At 45.9% G+C, this 21,495-nt stretch overlaps 1 protein-coding gene and 1 pseudogene across 3 annotated transcripts in view; both read right to left on the minus strand.

Annotated features, from left to right (window-relative positions):
- Positions 1-5,490: 5,490 nt before the first annotated feature.
- Positions 5,491-21,495, minus strand: part of LBH (LBH regulator of Wnt signaling pathway) — a 28,538-nt gene continuing 12,533 nt past the window's right edge. Inside the window, exon 3 of one of the 2 annotated variants that reach the window (XM_017850048.1) lies at positions 5,491-8,105. In XM_017850048.1, coding sequence (XP_017705537.1) covers positions 7,917-8,105 — 189 coding nt within the window. In that variant the 3' untranslated portion in view covers positions 5,491-7,916. The remainder of the gene's footprint in view (positions 8,106-21,495) is intronic. The other variant, XM_017850049.1, reaches the window with a different exon arrangement.
- LOC108514027 (uncharacterized) lies at positions 5,492-6,329 on the minus strand (annotated as a pseudogene). Its single transcript, XR_001881084.1, has one exon. The product of XR_001881084.1 is annotated as an uncharacterized LOC108514027 (transcript).

The following is a 21,495-nucleotide window of genomic DNA, read 5'->3' on the forward strand; positions in this document are numbered from 1 at the left end:
AGTCATGATTTAGCTTGAAAAATACTGTGCCAGATAACTTTTCAGAATGATTTCTCTTTTCCAAATGGATGAAGGGCACTAGAGTTTATTGAGTCCTTGTGAACTAGGCACTGTCCTGGTTTTTGAGTGATATCCATCTTATTGAAAAGGAGACTGAGGTTCAGGCAGGCTGAGCCCATGTTCTTCTAGCATAGAAGTGGAGGATCAGGGATTCTAGAGGTGTGCTGCTATAGGCTTGCATTGGCTCCCATCTCATCCCAGTCCCACAAAATCAACCATGGTGGGAGCTTTAAACCATGGAAATTGGCAAACACTACAAATCAGGGCTTTTTTTTTTTTTTTTTTTTTTAATTTCAGAGAGCTGGTTGTTACACATTTTACCAGCACACCATTTGTTCTAATTCTACTCTTTTCCAAAATCAGTGTATATTTTGAAGTCCTCTGACCTCAGCTTCCTCGTCTATAAAGTAACATTAAAAACGTCCGCTTTGTAGGAAAAAGTTATACTCGTTGAGCACATTCTGGTAAGTATGCGGGAACAGTGACTGGAAGGAAACCAAAATGCAAATAACTGATATGTTACCATGATGGGATTTGAAAGATGAAGTCCCTAAATTTCACCATCTTTTATAATTTCCATCATTGCTAAATGTACTTTGTGCAAAAACGAAAACATTATGTATATGAAAACCCACACTTTGCAAGAAGTGTGATGAGAGTTAGAAGAAATGGAGGTAAACCAGTACTCTGTACTTGGCAGCCGCCAGTAATAGAAAAGTGTGAATTCACAGTTTTCTGACTGAAAATGGCAAAGGAAGTACTGCAAATGAATTGCATGTCAAAGTAGGACCTTCTATCCAGGTAAACAGAGAGAAGGGAGTAGTCTAATGAATATTCTGATTCCAAGACTAGACTGATGATCATATCACACACAAATCACTAATTTTTGAAATTCTAAAATAAAGGATCTATAGCCTCAAATTTATCTAGTCATAGGTCAGTCACGGTCCCCTCCATCTGACAGATACCTCTAGCTACTGGCACTGAGAGAAGACTGAGCCTTATGGGAAGGTGTGGGCTCCAGCTGCTGGATGGTGGCCTCAGCCTGCCTGCAACCCCTTCCATTCATTCCCTCATCCCTGTTCTCTGAGGCCATGCGGAAAAAGTCTATCATCATCATTATCACGGTTATGATGATAAAGGCTGAATTTGTTTCCTATTGTAGCTGTTAGCAAATTACCACAAACCTTGTGGTTTACAACAAATTTATTATCTTACAGTTCTGGAGGTCAGAAGTCCAAAATAGCTGTCACTAGGATAAAAATCAAAGTGTTGGCAGGGCCCCATTCCTCTGGAGGCTCTAGGCAGAATCATGGCCTTGCCCTTTCCTGCTTCTATAGGTGCCTGCATTCCTTGACTGGCAGTCTCTTTCTCTGTCTTCAAAACCAACAGCATTTCATCTTGACATCTCTCTGACTCACTCTCCTGCCCCCCTTTTTCATTATGGGGACCTTTGTGATTACATTGGGCTCAAAGATAATCCAGGAGCTCCCTAAGCCAAGGTCAGCTGATTAGCAACCTTCGTTCCCCTTTGCCAATTAACATTACATATTCACAGTTCTTCAGATTAGGACATGGACATCTGTGGGGGTGGAAGACATTATTCTGTCTACCGCAATGGGCTAACATTTCTTTTTCTTTTCTGTTTTTTATTTTTTATTTTTTGAGATGGAGTTTCATTCTTGTTGCCCAGGCTGGAGTGCAATGGCATGATCTCAGCTCACCACAACCTCCGCCTTCTGGGTTCAAGTGATTCTCCTGCTTCAGCCTCCCGAGTAGCTGGGATTACAGGCATGCACCACCATGCCTGGCTAATTTTGTATTTTTAGTAGATGAGGTTTCTCCATGTTGGTTGGGCTTGTCTCGAACTTCCAACCTCAGGTGATCCTCCCGGCTCGGTCTCCCAAAGTGCTGTGATTAAAGGCATGAGCCATTGTGCCTGGCCTCACAATGGCTAACATTTCTTGAGCACTTACTATGTGTCTAGCAAAGTTCCAAGCATGTTACTTGTAATATGCATTTAGGTGTCACCACAACCCTATGAGTTAGGTACTTGTTTTACAAATGAGGAAAGTGAGGCATACAGAAGAAAAGCAACTTGCTCAAGGTCACACAACTAGTAAGAGGAAGGGCTGAACTACAGATCCAGGGGCCTGATCTCAGAGCCAATGCTCTTAGCAACAATCACCCTTCAGTAATTTAAGGACAGATGCACAGACTGAATTCTACCTAATTTAATCCTCCTCTGATGATCCAGAAGACCTTTCCGGATATGACAGGGCCTCAGGTCCATCAACATCGACTGCCATAGGCCACCAGTTGGGCAACTTTAAGTGGGCTGACCAGTGGATTTCAGGGGCTGGGATGCCTGGTGAGCCTGCGTCCTTCCCTGAAGGCTTCTCACAATGGGCACCAGTGATTCTGAAACTCACCTTCATGAGGACCCATGAGGCACTGCTCTGTGGTGTTTGCTCTCATCTTTCTCTTTTTCTCTACTCCAGACATTCTAGCTTCATAGACATTCCTCAAAAAGATGGAGACAATCTCTACCCCAGGGCCTTTGCACTTGCTGTCTCCTCACCTGGAATCTCTTCCCAATCGACTCGAAGCTCAACTGTCATTTCAAACAGCTTTCTGCCCAAGGATCCTCTCTTTAAAGAGGAGTCAGGCAGAGCTATAGACCCACCCTGATGAGAGACCTTCCCCCCTTCCCTCTCCAATCTTTGGTGGGCAGAGGCATTACAGTTCTCTTCTCCTTGCCTTTCCCCTCTCAAGGTGATGAAAAAAAGGAGGCAGACTGAAGGAGCTGAATCTTGTCTTCACTTTGAAGCTCCATTTGTATCTAGTGTCCACAAAGGACCCAAAGCAAAAAGCAGGAGAGAGAAGGCAGAGGTTAGTTGCTTAGCCACTAGACCCTCAAAAGAGAGAAAGAAAACATCCTGACTTGTGAAGCACCTACAGGGTGCTCAATCTGCACACCCCTATGCAGGAGGTATTAGTCTTATCTCCATTTTACAGACAAGAACACTGAGGATCCTAGACATTAAGAAAATGGCCCCACAGCACCTATGGAGGGGCTGCACAGGACTCAAATGCAAGACAACTCGAATAACATAGCAAAGTCAGCCAGGTGCCACCCAATCCTTCTCCTTCAGGGAAAAGGAGGCAACTTGGGGTGAAGCAGGAGGGTATTGAAGCAACTGGCTAACCATGAAAAAGAATGATGAAACTTTTTTCCAAACAAATAATTATTTTGTTTAAAAGTCACATGGAGACAGTGGGAGACAGAAGTGAAGACTCATCTTGCAGCACCAGGGGCTATTTTCCTATGGATATCCAATTGTTCCAGCATCATTTGTTGAAAAGACTTCCCTCCCTCCACTGAGCTGCCTTGGCACCTTTGTGAAAAATCTGTCAACCACACATCTGTGGGTCTATTTCTGGACTCTACTCTGTTTCACGGATCTATTTGTCAATCTTGATGCCAACACCACACTGTTTTGATGACTATAGCTTTGTATTAAGTTTTTGAAACTGAGAACTGAGAGTCCTCCAACTTCATTTTCCTTTTTCAAAGTTGTTTTGGCTAGTCTGGGTTCTTTCCATCTCCATATGAGTTTCAGAATCAGATCATCAATGTCTACAAAACAGCTTGCTGAGGTTTCAATTGTGTTGAGTCTATAGATCAATTTGGAGAGAACTGACATTTTAACATTGAGTCTTCAGATCCATGAACATGGTAGTGCTTTCATTTATGTAGGGATTCGATTTCTCTCAGCAGTGTTTTGTAGTTTTCATTGTTTTGGAGGGTTTGCATATCTTGCATCAGAGTTACTCCTAAATAGTTTATATTTTTGATGCTAATGTAAATTGCATGTTAAATGTCAATGTTCTGTTATCTATTTTTTTATTTTTTTTAAGTCCTGGGATACATGTGCAGAATGTGGTTTGTTACATAGGTATACATGTGCCATGGTGGTTTGCTGCACCTGCAACCCATCATCTAGGTTTCAAGCCCTGCATGCATTAGGTATTTGTCCTAATGCTCTCCCTCTCCTTGCCCGCCACCCCCCCGACAGGCCCTCCCTGTGTCCCTGTGTTCTCATTGTTCAGCTCCTGCTTAGGAGTGAGAACATGCAGTGTTTGGTTTTTTTTTTTTTTTTTTTGTCATTGTTACCAATATATAGAAACAGTCAATTTTTGAATATTGAACTTTGATCCTGCAACCATGCTAAACTCAAATTTATTAGTTCTAGTGGCTTTTTTTGTGTAGATTTCATAGGATTTCCTACATAGATGATGTCATCTGCAAATACAGTTTTCTGCAGGGGTGTGTTCAAGGAGCCTGCATTCTAATAAATTCCATCTTCAGGCTGCTGGAGAAAAATAAAGGGGCAATCCATATGAGGAGGGTAAAGTCCTGCCAGTTATCCTTGGGGGAGCAGATCTGTTGATCTAGTTGTTTCACTAAGGCTAATGTTAAATTGGGTCATTATTCTGTAAATCCTGGCGGACACCTTCAGCACAAACCACTGGATTTTCTATATTTACCAAGGTTAAGGAACCCAGAAGAGGGCTGGGTGAAGGCAAAAAGGGCCTTGGGTTAGAAAAATGACGCCAAATCCCTTCTATGAACCACCATTCTCTCACTCTGACCTCCACAAAGCCTCCTGCCTGGTCTCTAAGTTTTCATCTTGCCCCCTCCTATCCCATCTCCATTGAGCCAGGTGGTATTAAAATGTAAAGCAGACCATGCTAGGTCCTCCCCTTAGAATGAAATCTAAACTCTTAGCCAGTACTGAGTAGCCCTCTCGCAAGCTTTCCTCTTCCACCACCCCACCCCATCTGCCAATCCCTTGCCAAGCTGTTCTCCATGTTGGAATCCTTTTCCAATGCCCCCAACTCCCCTCTGCTCCCTGCCACCTAGTACCTGGTTAACTTCTCCTTGTCGCTGCTTCCAAAGACCTTCCTGACCCTCCCAATTGATGTTCACTCTCGGGGCATCCCAGTTTGATCCTGCCTTGCACGCACCATATTCGTCATTTAATTTTTCACTAAGGCAGTGCCATGAGAGCCAGGGTCATTGTCATTTGTGACCCTGACCTCTTACCAATGCCTGCCAAGCAGTAGGTGCTTGGTAAATGCTTTACATGATGGCCTGTGCTTGCCACATGCCCACCCACTCACCCTCCAGCCTCTGTGAAGGACCTTCTGATATGTCTTGGGTTTTTCTTCCTTTAGAAGGGTAGTTTACACCTTGGCTGTGGGTTAAATCCCCCCAGTGAATTCTCCCCGGACAAGCCATCAGGTGAACTACGTAAGGAGTGTCTCTTGGGACTCCCTCAACTCGGCCTCCTGCAGGACTTCATCTTGCTCCTGAGCTCACTCCATTCCAACGGAACAGGAAGGGAAAAAGGAAACCAGACCAGAGTGGAAAGCATTTTCAAACTTTATTTACAACTGTCACAGTGACAAAAGTAGTTTGGAAAAAAAAAAATGCTAGTTTCTCCCTGAGCCTCAAAAAAGAACAGATAGAAGTTACAGGAGGTTCATCTCACAACAGGCATTTTTACTGAAATACTAAGAATTTTTTCAATACAATCAGTTAGAAATACACACAAATTACTTGGAAAAAAAAAAAAAAAAAAAAGAGGAGGCCAGATAGGAGCTCAGCCACTTGTCCAAGAGCAGCTGGGTCCCCCCAGCAGGCTCCACCGCTGAGGGTCCTGACATTAGCTGTCAGCCCCTGGCCTGCTCAGACTGCAAACGGTCATACAAAGTGGTCTAGGGACCAGCAAAAAGAATAAACCACCCCCATAAACAGACACATACACAAAGTAGATTTGTTACGCAGTTTACAAGCACGTTCCTGTCACACAGCAAGACCGGGACAGGTGATTCAGGGTAGCAGATAAGGGAAGACACCAAAACACAGGAATTGAAAAGGCAAGACCCCTGCCTCCGTCCACTAGGGGAGGCGAAGGAATGAGAGTATGGATGAACCACTCTCTGCAGCCAAAACAGAATGAAGCGGGGAGCAAGAGAGAGGAAAGCCCCTCTCGGTGCAGGCTGCAGGCCTCTCCCACTTCTGCGAGGAGTTGGAAGAAGTTATTGCCATTGATGTGTGTCACACAGGCAGACAACAGAGGGAGGAAGCAGGGGGTGCCGGCGACCATCGGCTTCCCAGAACGGAATCCCGTGGACTGCTGTGTCCACAGCACACCCTCATCCTCCTGCCCCGGCATCCCCAGAGCCACAATGACCTTGAGGTATTAAATACAGCTATATACACATGTCCAGAACTGAGGGTCAACCTGGACTGACTGGAGACCTGAGGGGACAAGCTGCGTGCCTTGGTTGGCCGAGTTTAGCTCAAAGAAGGCTCTGAGTCCACCTCCTGGCCACACGGTACTGCTCTCGGGTGGACTGAAGTGTTTGTCCTGCAACCTGCTGCTTCAGATGGCTCTTAGCTACGATAAGAAATGCTAAGTCCAAAGGCCAACTTTCTCATACAACTGGTGCCCTTGCAGGAAGCAGTGGGAAGTGGGGAGGGATGAGGACCACTGCTGAGTAAGGACAGTGCAGGTCCCTTGCCATGCCTCCCTTCTGCCCTTGTCCAGGAACAACATGGGGAGAAGCCAGGGACCTCATGGCATCCTTTAGTCTCAAACTCGATCCCAAGGCTGCCACGAGAGCCTTGTCCCCACCATGCAAGTCACCTCCCCAACGAGACACAGGAAAAGCCATGTCTGCTCTCCACTTGGCAACCACAAGAAAAACAGACCAAGAGCCCCCATGGGTGTGAGTACTGCAGCTGGGCAGACTGGCGGGAATCCACAGCTGAGCTGGGGACCCATGTGCCCGTGGCTGCTGTGGCTGGGGCAGGGAAGGTGGCGGTGAGGAGGAGGAAGGGCCAGCCTGGGAGAGCACACCCACTCCATCTTGGGAGCAAGTCTTGGGAGGGCAGCAGCAGAGGGAGAGACCTTCATGCCAAGTGTCCACCCTGGGGCTTCCAACAAGGGCAGGAAGTGCTCTCACTACTCCTGAAAAGTGCTGGGAAGCAAAATGGATATATCAGGGAGAAAAGCTGAAAAGCACTGCCTCTGAAAAACCGATCACCTTGGCTATGTGAGCCTACCACAGCTGGGAGCAGACAGGCCATGGAGAAGAATGGGGTGACCTTTCCTTTCCTGCACATCACCTCCAGCTGGCTTTGCAGGCAGCCAACGGCTCCTGCTCTCCTTTCCTCTCCTCCCTGTCATAGACCAACACACCTGAAATGAAAGCGAAGTGTGGGGTGGGTGAAACTGGAGAGAGAGATGAAGACTTTGTTTTCTGATGCACCAGCAGCCAGAGTGAATGTCTGCTGAGCGCATCCTGGCTGCAGTTCTCTGCTCAATGTTTTCTTAAAAACATGTATTTTTTTATTTTGCCTCATGTTTGTTTTCTTACCCCAAATGTTCCTTGCTTGCTTTGCACATGCCCCACCTCCCACCCACCAAGACCCACTGGAATCCCACCACTGCCTCTACTAGGCTGCCTGAGTTCAGATAATGATCTCAAAAACAGCACTCGCTCCCCCCACCCCCTAACGCCCTGGCTCTAAGCAGCTTCCTTTCTCAGAGGGCCTTGCAAATTGTCAGAGGGCTCCACTGCTCGGCAAGTTTCAAAAAAAAAAAAAAAAAAGGACAAGAAAAGAAAAGAAAACCAACTCGGTGATCTGCAGCTGCAAAACAGAAGCCTCGTTTGACATTTTCAGAATGATTGTGGCTCACTCTCTTCTTCCGTCATGATGGGAAAAACACAGTTCAGGAACAGATGCTGGCTGATATGACCCATGGGAGTCCACAGGGACTCTACTGCTCTTTATTTTCTTTCGCTGTCTCTTCGCAGTTGTCTTGCTCATCCTCCTGGACCAGGAACTCCTCAGGGGGCCACCGGAGCTCCCCGCTCTCCACCTCCCCTTCTGTGGGTTCCACCACTATGGAGGGGAGGCGGTCCTTCAGTTTGCAGCAGCGGTCAAAGTCTGATGGGTCTGGGAAGATCTGAAAGAAAAGCAGAGCAGGTGCCTGGTCATGTAGATATTTGAAAAGAGAAATTCCATTCCTTCTTTGCACATCCGTGTGGCATACTGGGTGCATGCCGTAGGCCAGGGACTGTGCTTTGCACTTGGGAGGCTGTGGGGTATATAAGGCGGGAGCCACGGGAGAATATTCTGGGGCAACATAGGAAACTGTCCCTCAGTGAGACTCTGATTCTAATCCTGAAGCTGAAAGTTTGGGGGCAGTGCCACTGAGTTTAAAGGTTGATGTGACTCTGTTTGGACTCTGTATTTTATTTTCAGATAAAATAATCCCAAACCATGATATCCACAGTAAGTCTGGTCTCTCTCTGCAGGAAGTATTTTACGCCAGCAGTGCAAAGAATACAACAGGTGCCACAGCATTAAGTACCTCCCGGAATAATTATTGGCACTAAGTGAGCAGGCTACCAGGTGCTATACATGTATCACTTCCAAGCCACACAGTCATACTGAAAAATACGTGTTGCTAATGCTAGCTTAAAGAATCTCAGGCTTGGAAGAGTAGGTGGTCCAAGATTAGACAGCCTAGAAATGAGTGAGGGATGGGATGAGATTGAAAACTGGGTCTGCGCTGCGCACGGTGGCTCACAACTGTAATCCCAGCACTTTGGGAGGCCGAGGTGGGCGGATCAAGAAGTCAGGAGATCAAGATCATCCTGGCTAACACGGTGAAAACCCTAACATGGTGAACTACTAAAAATACAAAAAAAAAAAAAATTAGCCGGGTGTGGTAGCGGGCGCCTGTAGTCCCAGCTGCTCAGGAGGCTGAGGCAGGAGAATGGCATGAACCCGGGAGGCGGAGCTTGTAGTGAGCTGAGATCACGCCACTGCACTGCAGCCTGGGCGACTGAGCAAGACTCCATCTCAAAACAAAACAAAACAAAACTGGGTCTGTTCAATTCCCCTGCCCCAACACCAGCCTGTCCCTCAAGTAGATGGGTCCTGATCCCATTGCCAACTGTAAAGTCAAACCCAAATCCTGATGAAAGGCATGGCCCCCAGTCACAAGTGGGCTGGAAACAAAATCCAAGGATCCTTTCTTTTTCACCTGTGAACATTCCTGGCTTCTTGCCAGCTCTACACCTGAAGGACTCTACTTCTTTTTCCAGAGTCCCATCAACCAGGCTTTGTTTTTTCATGCCTACTCTGTGTCCTGCCCAGAGCTGGCAGAAACCCCAAACCTGGCTATAAAATCAGGGTCAAATCTGGCTCTGCGGATTCCCTTTGCACACACTGCCCTGTGACTACAGCTGACCCAATTCTTTGCCCAGCACTTTAAGTACTTAATCTGCTGGGCTGCTGGTCCCTGCCATTCACAGCCCTCAGTGACACACCCCAGAGCTAGAGAGAGGAGCTTCTGTCTGCGATGCTGGGCTCACAGAATCAGGCACTTGGCACCTTCACGGCCATCTCTTCCCACCTCTCCATTTGGTAGATGAGCAAACCAAGGCGCCAGAGGGGTCAGGAGACCTGCTCAAGGTCATACAGTGTGTTCATGGTGCAAGAAAGGAAAGCAAAGCTTTCAGTGGGTGGAGACACATTTGAAGAGATCTAGGGGGCTCCCTGCTCCTGCCTGCACCTTGATCCAGATGGGGACAGGCCCATGGCAGCAGACAGGAGTCCTCCACTACCAGGACAAGGAAGAAAGGCCCTTTTACAAACTCAGGCCTTCCCAATTCTGTGGTGCTCTGAGGGTGCCCGGTCTTACTGCAACCCAGCCCCAAGCAGTGCTGCCCCAGCCAAGTCACACTCTCACCACATCACAGGCCATGTGGGGCTTCCAGGAATCACAGGCCTCAACGAAGCCTTCCCAATCCCTGCAGACGAGTGATTATTAACCATTTATCCAATAAGGCCTATTGCTGGGGATTAAGCCTTAAGCCAGCTGTACAACCAGGCATCATTAAAGACTTAACGAGGCTCATAAAAGGTATCATAATGGCAGCCAGGAGGAAAACAAGCCCAGGGACAGACTGGGCCAGTGTGGGTCACGGAGGCAGGGGGACAAGGACCCCAACTCTGGGCTTTGTCTTCCTGACCTGGCCAGCCTAGAAGTTCTGCCCTCGGACGGTGCTGTGCCCGGACACACATGTGCCGAGCGAGGAGTGGCCACGTGGGCTTTTTGGGGGTTTCCTCATTTCTTGGGTGAAGTCAGAGCCCCCCATGGGCTGTGAGTACACAAGGCACCCTCCAAGCATGAGCTCTGGGAGTGGGTGAGAGGGACCCCGATGGAGGGAAGTCCACTACAGGTAACAAAGCTCTTTCAGACGTCACCTTGTTCAGGGCTCACTGTCACCCTAGGAATAGTAAGACCCGGGACACTGCAGGTCACATGGCAGAGCCAGGATTCAAACCTACATCTGCTGTTTTCAGTGCCCGAGCCTTCTGGAAAATGGATTAGGCTGCTGCTGGGTCTCCGCCCCATTTCACAGATGGAAAACTGAGCAGGGAGGGAGAGCAAGACTCTGGGCCTTGACTGCCCAGGCAGCTGTCAGTCAGGGCCCCAGCCCAGGAGGTGAGCTTCCCAGTCCTGATGCTTGTTCTAAACCTTCAGGATCCAAGACAGCACCATAAGCTGTCAAGAGGAGAGGGGCACCTACCCTGTGCAGAGCCTGGCCCTGCCTCCACCCTCTGACCTCAGTGCCAGGATTGTGCCTGCCTGTGCCAGGGCCACATTGCCAGGGCTGGGAGAGTGAAAACCCAATTCTAACTATGATGGCCAAGGAAAAGCAAAAGGCATGACAAGCAGGGCAGAGCCAGCAAAAGGAGGAAGGGGAGAAGGGGGAGGAGGAGGAGGAAGAGGAAGAGAAGGAGGAGGAGGAGGAAGATAGGAAGAGGAGGAGGAGGAGAAGGAGAGGGGTGGGAAACATTGGATTTCATTTCAAGCTGGAAATAGGTCTTTCATTAAAATAAGGAGAAAAATCTAATGATGATGATGATGGATGAAATTTTTGCTGAGCAGAATCTCAGACCTCGAAATAGTTCTAGTCACCACCCCCAACTTATCCAGTTTTGCTTTCAGTTACCCATAGTCAACTGCAATCCCAAGATAGGTAGGTACAGTGTAATAAGATACTGTGAGAGACAGAGACCACATTCACATAGCTTTTGTTGCAGTATGGTGTTATAATTGTTCTATTTTATTGTTAGCTATCATTGTTAATCTCACATTAAGTCTAATTTATAAATTAACCTTTATCACAGGTATGGATGTATAGGATAAAACATAGCATATGTGGGTTTGGTATTATCTGGGCTTTCAGGCAACCACTGTGTGTCTTGGAACATATCCCCCAGAGATAACGGGGACTACTGTAACCCTATTTTGTGGATAAGAAACTTGAAGCACAGAGAGGTATGTGACTTGCTCAAAGCCACGCACCTGGGAAGTGGCTGAACTGGGATCCAAACTCAGACCTGTAGGACTTCAAATGAAGCGTTCACTTGATAACAAGGGTAAGCCACACAACCCAGGCGCTCACTATGTCCTTGATCACCATTGTATAACTCTAGTCAAGTCCTCTCAAACCCAAACGCCTCAGTTTCTCCTTTCGAGATGTGAGGTGACTTTCTTGTCTCACTAGATGGGTACAAGTTCTTGGCAAATATAAAGATGATAAAATACTTTGAGGACATAAGCAAAATTAAAACTATAATGTCCTCTTTGGAGCAGTTTCAACAGAACTACAGTAAGCATCCAATCTCCAAGCAAGAGGCAGTCATACATACACAGTAATTAAAATAATTCCAAACAGCGCCATTCGTACTGAGAACTCCATAATTAAGTCTTTAAAGTCCTTGGAAGAAGTCTGAGAATTGAACTTCTGATAGTGCTTACTGCCAGAGGACTTTGCTCCCTGAATTGCTTGAAGCAAGCACTGTTCAAAAAAAAAAATTTTTTTTTACAAAGCCTGTTAATTGTATTTTTAAAAATTCCTATAATAATCAAACCCTTCCATCAGAGATCTTATTTTATTATCAGATTATACCCATTTGGGCCTCAAAATTGTAGCTCTCTCCAAACACAAAAAGTACCCAGAACCAACAGCTTCTGGTTTCCTTACAGACAGACAAAGTCTTGCAAAGTGCTGCTGAGTAATTTGCCAGCACAATCTTATCTCTGACAGCTGCTTCAGAGGCTGACCCCAAGGAGGTCAACATTTTTCCACTAAGTCATGCTTTTTAATCATCTAGGCAGCAGAAAAATGAGAGGTTGCAACTGCAACTTGATGGGTGGGGAAGGCAGTGGAAAAAAGGACTTGAGTCAGACTTGCCAAGCACATGACAGGTAGGGTTGAGGCGGCAGGCCAGCCAGGCATGCTGCCTGCCTGCAGGAACTGGCAGGGAGTAAAGAACTGCCCCTGTTCCCAAAAGAAACTGCTTCTGGTTAAACCTCTTACCCCTAAAGTGCTCCTTCTCTCTGTACTACAGAAAGGCAAAAACAAACACAAATCATTTTCCCTTCTCTCTGCGGTGCTCAGAGCCATTTCCCACCCTCAGCCCAGGCTAGGGCAGGTCTAGAAGTATCCACCGCCAGCTGTGATTCTCCCACCCCTACAGCTTCCTCCCTCTGCCAGCCCTGGACTCCACATCCAGCAGCCACATTGGGCTGCCAAAGCTGATGGCTGAAATGAATCGAATGGACACCAAGTGCTTTTAGTCCATTCTCATGCTGCTATGAAGAAATCCCCCGAGACTGGGTAATTTTTAAAGAAAAGAGTTTTTTTTTTTTTGAGACGGAGTCTCGCTCTGTCACCCAGGCTGGAGTGCAGTGGCACGATCTCGGCTCACTGCAAGCGCCACCTCCCGGGCTCACGCCATTCTCCTGCCTTAGCCTCCTGAGTAGCTGGGACTACAGGCACCCACCACCAAGCCCGGCTAATTTTTTGTATTCTTTAGTAGAGACAGGGTTTCACCGTGTTAGCCAGGATGGTCTCGATCTCCTGACCTCGTGATCCTCCCGCCTTGGCCTCCCAAAGTGCTGGGATTACAGGCATGAACCACTGCGCCCAGCCTAAAGGAAAGAGGTTTAATTGCCTCACAGTTCCACATGGCTAGGAAGGCCTCAGGAAACTTACAATCATGGCGGAAGGGGAAGCAAACACATCCTTCTTCACAAGGTGGCAGGAGAGAGAAGTGCCGAGCAAAGGGAGAAAAGCCCCTTATAAAACCATCAGATCTCATGAGATCTCACTTACTATCACGATGAGAACGGTATGAGGGTAACTGCCCCCATGATTCACTTACCTCCGACCAGGTCTCTCCCACACACGAGGGGACTACAGGAACTACAATTCAAGATGAGATCTGGGTGGGGACACGACCAACCCCTATCACCAAGTTCTATCCTTTGCAAATGGAATGAAGCCTCGACGTTCACACACACCATGAACCTTCCCAGGTCTTGCATGCCCCACAATGTAGAAAAGTAAGCACCATTCTTGTCTCCTTAAGCTCACCCTCAGGCCCAGGATTCTCTGCTCCAACAGGCTCTGCTGTTGGTCGGTCAAACAAATGCCCTGGGCTTCCCTGGAACATCCTGCTGCCTTCACCGTCCTCATACTAAATCGTCAATCCAACAAGGCAACCACTCACCACAAAGGGCCAAAGTTACTTAAATTGATGTTTATATTATATCACATATAAATTTCTGTTAATAAAAATTAAATAAAAAGTTTAGCCACCTTTCTTATTTTTTATTAGTTTTTTTTTTCTTGAGATAGGGTCTTGTTTTGTCACCCAGACTGAAGGGCAACGGCACAATCTCGGCTCATTGTAGCCTCAACCTTTCAGGCTCAAGTGATCCTCCCACCTCAGCCTCCCAAAGTGCTGGGATTACAGGCATGAGTGCCTGGCCATGGTGAGGGTGAATTTTACAGGGGATACCTCTTCGGAGGCATCCTTTGCCTGGTGGCCTCCAGTCCCAACAAGCCCCGGCATTCGGGGAACTCAAATGAACTCACTTGAAAGGTCAAGGGAGCTTCAAGACTTCGTAGCAGGAAGAGATGGTCTGTAAGATAGTGGAATTTCTGGCTGTATAGATCAGTGCTGTCCAATAGAATGTTCTACATATGGAAATGCTCTCTATCTGCCCCATCCAAGACAGTGGCCACTTGCCATGTGTGACTATGGAGCACTTGAAAGGTGGCTAAAATTGGCCAGGCACAGGTGGCTCATGTCTGTAATCCTAGTACTTTGGGGGGCTGAGGTGGGAGGACTGCCTAAGCCTGGAAGGTGAAGGCTGCAACAAGCAGAGGCTGTGCCACTGCACTCCAGCCTGAGTGACGAAGCAAGACCCTACCTCAAAAAACAAAATTCTACTGACAATAAAAAACAAGAATGCTGGCTAAAAGTTTATATTTTATTTAATTTTTATGAATAGGAATTTATATGTGCTATAATATAAATATCAATTTAATGTAACCTTAAATGGCCCCATGTGGCGAGTGGCTGCCTTGTTGGATAGATGATTTAGTATGCGGACTACGAAGGCAGCAGGATGTTCCAGGGAAGCCCAGGGCGTGCGTTTGACAGACTAACAGTGGAGGCTGTTGGACCAGAGAATCCTGGGCCTGAGGGTAAGTTTCTGGAGACCAGGAATTCCTCAGCAGGCTTCTCGCTTAGGCATAAAAGTTGCCAGTGAGCCAGTTCCCACCCAGTTCCTGTGTCGCCCATGGAGGAGAACTGAAAGGCAACACCAGGGCTTCAAAGGCCCCAGATTTGGGGAGCTGGCTATCAACTGTCTGCCTGCACGCCACGTGACCTAAACCTGCCTGCCCCTGGGGTGGGAGAGGAGAGAGATGCCTGGCACCTGGCATGGAAAATGTGAGCAATTCTGGTCAGAGCTGCCCTCCCCTGAGTGTGCATCTCTCAGCCATCATCTCTGACAAACAACCTGAGCTGGCCACAAAGAGGCCGAGGGCTCTGCAAAGAGCCGAGAGATGCTAATGGGGAAAGCGGACACCAGCAGGTAGAGGAGATGAAAGGTGGTTAACAGGACACAAAGGGCTAATTACCAGCTCTGCAAGCTGAGACCTCAGGAGCCTGGACCTCTTGCTCTTTTTCTCAAGGGTGGAAAGAGGAAAGAGGAGGGCCGGGGGTGGAGAGGGAGGGGAGAGAGCCTGAGATACATAACCAAGCTAGCTCCCTAAGGCACTGTGGACAAAACCACACAGTAAGCCTCTAACCTCTCTTGTTGCAGAGAAATAAGAAAAATCAGCCCAAACCCACTCAGGAAAATTGCTCTTCCCACAGGCAGACCACAGAGTCTGCAGGATCTAGCTTTTTCCTCGCCTCCATCTCTCATTATCTCTGTGACCCTGGTCACATCATTGTATTGCCTCTGAGCCTGAGCTGCCTCCTGAGTAAAATGAGAAAACCATTTCCACTTTACGATATGGTTGGCATGGTCACAGTGCTGTGCCTTGAGAGCCAACACAGTGCCTGACAGGCTCATCGAAGCGGTGGCCCATTCTCCTCCTCCTCTACTCCTCTATAATTTGGGTCAGTGCTAATGCTGATCTTGCAGGGCTTTGGAGAGAATCAAATACAGGTATGTGTGAACATGCCCTGTAAACTCTACCGTCCTAATGATGGTTCTTATTAGGTAAAGCTGGGGTAGAGCATTTAGAGTGAAGAACCAAGGGGTCAACAGCTGTAGCTTGGGACAGGAGCAAATATGCAGCACTCCTGAGCTTGTGCCCACAAATCCTAGGCCAAGTTCTTTGGAGAAACGGCTGCAACTTCATCACTTCCCTCCCAGTGCCTCTGTTTCCCCAGGGCATGGGTTACGCCTGCCAGAATGAAAACCATGCCCTTGTCACCACCCCACCCCTCACCAGAGGCCTTCCTCTTCTTCTACCTCTTCCTTCTACTTACTCCAGGGGCCTGCCCCTCAGCTTCCCCAAGTCTGGATTTCTTCTCCTGGAGAACAGCAATGAACTGCCTTGTGTGTTCCTTCCTACGAGGGGCTGGCTTATAACAATGGGCAGATCTCTACCAGCATCCTGCTCCGCCAAGGGATGAATGAACAAGCAGCAGCTAATTCAAATAAAAAACACACCTATTCTTTGACCCCTAATAATGTGTGAAGGCAAGAAATTCAGTTTTTGAAATACTTGCCTCCTGCTATTTTATTATCATCATTATTATTATTTGCATTTTACTGGCTTTTCCACGTGGAATGTGGCTAATAAGAACAGAAAGAATTGTAGCAAAGGGCAGCAGGGCTACTAACTAGATGCAGGAAAGGAAGAATATTCTCCAGTCTCTACTCAAGAGACTTGTCCACTCACTATCCATCTTTAAGACTCTCATCTTCCTTAAATCTCCCCTGCACTGGGGTTACAGAACATCTACTTCACTCTATTCTGCCTCGTCCTGGTGCCTCTAATCCTATAGAGGACTTAAGTAAAGATTTAGGGCTTATAACAACTGCGAGACCTCCTTCCTTTGGATCAAAGATGCTTAAGCCTCCAGCCTTGAAACTTGAAAGAAAAGGAAATCCTTTGGATAAACACCATCTTTCATAAACATCTCTCGAACACACACCCATCCTGCGAGTCAGGAGTTCCAAATTCTAATTAATTGCACTAATTTCTACTGCTAACTCTGGGCCCAGTAGAATGAGGAAGCTTTTGGAATGTTAGAGAATTTTTTCAAAGTTCTCTGGGGCAGTGAGAAAAGACTTGTTATCAGGCACAGGTAACAAAAGACAGTTTTCAGGCACAGATGACTTCAAATATTCATGACTTTTTGACAGCATCATCATTACCTTCTTGAAAAAAGATTGGCCCCCTGTCACCTCCAGGCATCTGTGGGTGGCACATCCCTCTCTCTATCCTCCCTCCACTGATACTACCCAAATGTCCCATGGTCACACCTCTCTCAGCTGCCATTTCTAACTATCCCCTCATTCTCTATTTTGGAAACACAAATCTTAAATATTTAGCCTGTCCCATTGCCTTGCTTCCATTTCTTGTCTGGTTCTCTTTCTAACCCCCACCATGTAGCTTCCAAAAACATGCCTGGGTGGAAACAAATCTCGAAGGCCTTCCTTGCAGTCCTCCCCCATGGCCTTCGCTCCACTTTCATTCCATCTCTACCCATTCTGCAGTGCACTACCAGGACAACTCACTTTGTCCCCCTGACCCCCAAAATTTTTTTGCCCCACACAAGAAGTCTTGCTTGATAGTAGCTCCCATAAAAGAAGCTTGGAGATTTTAGTTGATCACAACTGCAGCATTGAGGCTAACAACTGAAGCAAACAGGGCTGTATTCCTAGAGGTATATGCCTTTCAATGAAACCATCTATGCTAACAGAGGAGCTGATGGCCCTGCTACCCTCTCATCAGGCATATTCTATTTAGCCTAGGGCAGCCATTCTCCAAGCTCAATTGCCAAGATCCTTTCAGGGAGGGAGCCTTCAGGGAGGGTGCCTCCACGGAGGTAACTTATTTGCATAGTACTACTAAAGATGTCGTTTGCCTTTTCCACAGTGTTAACACTTGCACTAAGGGTACAGAAAGCAACAGTGGAAGAAACTGCTGGCACCTTGGTGAGAATTAACATAGTGGCAGCAAACCATACTTGGCATCATCAGTTGTTCGCCAGCTCACCCTCATGATTAAAATGAAAGCAAGCAAACAAAAAAAATTAATGCCCTTGATGAAGCAGTAAAAAGTAATTTGTATTAAATATTGACTCCACCACATGTCACTTATATATGTGGCACAGTAAAATGGACAGTCAGCCCACAACATTTCTGCTGCTGATGGAAGTACAACAGCAGTCGCAAGGAAAGCGGTCATGTGACAGAGTTGCCAGCTGAACTAGCCACTCGTGCCATGGAGCACCGTTCTTCTTGAAAGAATGACCAACAAATTGTAGTTATTCCAACTTGGGTATTTGGCAGACATTTTCTCAAAAATGGACAAACTGAGCCTGTCAGTTAGAGGAAAATGGCTGACGGTATTTATCACCAATGATAAAAATAGAGCTTTCAAGTGAAAATTAGAATTTTGGAAAAGTCGTATCAGCCACCACGAGCTTGATAGCTTCCTAATGCTTGAGATCAGTGGAGACATTAAGAAATGCGATTTTATGATATCGTATAATGAAACAAGTCAACATTTTGAAGACCTGCATAACTCAGTGAACCCATATTTTCCAAATGATCAGAGCATTACACTAAGCATCAGTAAAAGATGCACTCAAAGTGCAAAATAGACTAATTAATTTTAGTGCACAAAAAGGTCACTGATAAGATTTCAGATATCACATTGCCACTAACATTTAAGAAACTACCACTTGTTGGCTGGGCACAGTGTTTCACGTCTATAATCCCAGCACTTTGGGAGGCTGAGGTGGGAGGACTGCTTGAGGCCAGGATTTCAAGACAAGCCTGGGCAAAAGAGTGAGACCCCATCTCTACAATCAAAAAAAAAAAAAAAAAAAAAAAGCCAGGCATGGTGGCACATATCTATAGTCATAGGTACTTGGGGAGGCTGAGGCAGGAGGATTGCTTGAGTCCAGGAGTTGGAGGCTGCAGTGAGCTATGATCATGCCATTGCACTTTAGCCTGGGTGACAGAGCAAAACACTGCCAAAAAAAGGAAGGAAGGAAGGAAGGAAGGAAGGAAGGAAGGAAGGAAGGAAGGAAGGAAACAAACAAACTACTACTTGACTACTACTTGTTGAATTTTATGAAGTACCAAAGAAACAAATCTGCATAGGCTAGATATCCTTCATTGACTTCAACCAACACATACTGCAACCGATTGACTGGAGAAGCACACGAAAGTCTAGCCTAGTCTTCTATTAAACTAGACATTAAACAGACATGCAAAAATGTAAAACAATGCCTCTCTTCTCACCAAACATTTTCTGTTTTGGAAAATATATTTTTTATTAAAAACTTTCGTTTATATTAACATGTAACAGTTTTGTTACTCTAAATGAATAAATAAAAATTTTTGAAAATTCTGTTTTAATTTCTGAAACAGTAAATACCAAAAGATATAATCAAAACAAAAGACATAATCATGAACAAAAGCTCTTTGGGTGGTCCTAAATAACTTTTAAGAGTGTAAAAGGTACTGAGACCAAAAGGTTTGAGAATAGTTGGCTTGGAGAAATAATCCTCTCAGTAAGACGACTATGGACCAGGTGTGGTGGCTCACGCCTATAATCCTGGCACTTTAAGAGGTAAGGCAGGCAGATCACTCGAGGTCAAGAGTTTGAGACCAGCCTGGCCAACATGGCGAAACCTCGTCTCTACTAAAAATACAAACATCAGCCAGGCGTAGTGGTGCGCGCTTGTGATTCCAGCTACTTGGGAGGCTGAGGCACGAGAATCCCTTGAAACTGGGAGGCAGAGGTTGCAGTGAGCTGGGATTGTACCATTGCACTCCAGCCTGGGTGACGGAGTGCGATTCTGTCTCAAGGGGAAAAAAAAAAAAAGACTATGTAAGTCAAGGTTGAAAAACAACATATTTTAAAACTGGTAAAGATTTGACGGGAACATAAAAGGTGCCTTCTGATATCTGAAAGGCTGATTGGTAGGGGAAGAACAGGTTTTTGCTTTTGTTTTTTAAACTCCAACGGACACATCTTAGGATGAGGATGGTGGATTTCGTGTCATTATTCAAATTCTAAAAAACACAATAAGGATTAGCTCTCTCACTTACAGACATGGAAATCAGGCCCAAATAGGTGATGTGAGTTGCCTGAGATGACATAGGTAGCAGCAAACCAAGATTAGAAACCAGTTATCCAGATTCTTAGTCTGTAATCCCTCTGTGCTGAGAGGTTCTGGGCTCTGTGTCACAGTGTCCAAAGAATACCTGGGTGACCCGATGTCAGGCTACTATAGAGACATTCCTTATCAAGCTCAAAGCTGCCCTCCCCTCCGAGGAGCTACAGTGCTATCGCTTTGACTCTAAAGAAAGTATACATATCCGTGGTTTCCAAACTTTTAGTGTAGTCCCCAACAGAATTCTGAACAACTCTGTCTCCTTTCACATGTTCTAAAACCCTGATATATTATAAATATTAACATTTTAAAACAAAATATACATCCCACTCTTTTAAATGTACTCAGTGGATTACAAATACCATAAGAATTTAACAGCAACCATGACCTATTAAAAAACTCAAGAACAAGCTCTTAAGTCAAATCTTGTATTCTTACTTTCTCTACGTAAAACTGTATTTCCATTGTACTTCTCCACATAATTTTTTCTTATTGTAATATATTTTATGTTTGAAAGTTTTCATCATTAGCTTTTCATACTTCTCTACAATAAAAGATGTATTTATGCATATACATTGACATTTAAAAAAATGTCCTATGACCTTAAGGCTTTGTTAATTTACAAATTCTGGATTGGTTTATTGTAGCTATTAGTATATAACTGATCAACGAACATATCACAAATAATTATTAAACACAAAGGTAAATTTTTATTGAGGTTTCTTTTTTTTTCTGTTTGTTTGAGACAGGGTCACACTTTTACCCAGGCTGGAGTGTAGTGATGCGATCTCAGCTCACTGCAGCCTCTACCTCCTAGGCTCCAGCGATCCTCCCAACCCAGCCCCTCAAGTAGCTGGGACTACAGGTGCACGCCACCATGCCTGGCTTTTTTTTTTTTTGTATATTTTGTAGAGATGGGGTTTCCCTATGTTGCTCAGGCTGGTCTCAAACTCCTGAGCTCAAGCAATCCGCCCACCTCAGCCTCTCAAAGTGCTGGGATTATAGGTGTGAACCACACATCCGGCTTTAATGAAGGTTTCTTACTGTGATAGTGAGTTGAATTGCGGCAGGTTCTCTGGTAAAGGGGAAGAAGGGCAGTTTTGAAGGAAAGGTAGGACAAGGAAGCAGGTGAAGCTAGTCTTCAGGAAATGCAATTTGTAAAAAGCAAGGGAAGAAGGCTTAAGATGTGGAAATGGACTTCCTGAAAACCCTCCCTGCTGTCATGTCCTTTAGAAAGTGTCCGTGAACCCCAGAGGCAGCTGTCCTCCCATTTTAACATTTTGTTAAAATGTGAGGTAGTACAAGCATTATTAAGAAGTAATTTGGCATACAAATCTCTAACACTCAACTGCCAATGAAAACAGTCAGGAAGGTTCCTGATGCTTCAACTGTCATACCCGAGGGGCACATGACCAAAGAGATACAGATTTTAGAGGATCCTAAAAGGATTGTGCTGTGGAATTTCACACTCATTTGGGCTGGTATGTCTCAGCCTCGTGATACTGCCTTCATCATTCCTGTTATGTCCACATACATGTCTTAGTTCTCCTTCACTCATTTGTTTAAAACATCCTTGTTTAAAAATCTACCACTACATAAAT

The sequence above is a fragment of the Rhinopithecus bieti genome, unplaced genomic scaffold, assembly GCF_001698545.2.
Source record: "Rhinopithecus bieti isolate Rb0 unplaced genomic scaffold, ASM169854v2 scaffold_33446, whole genome shotgun sequence".
Classification (NCBI taxonomy): domain Eukaryota; kingdom Metazoa; phylum Chordata; class Mammalia; order Primates; family Cercopithecidae; genus Rhinopithecus; species Rhinopithecus bieti.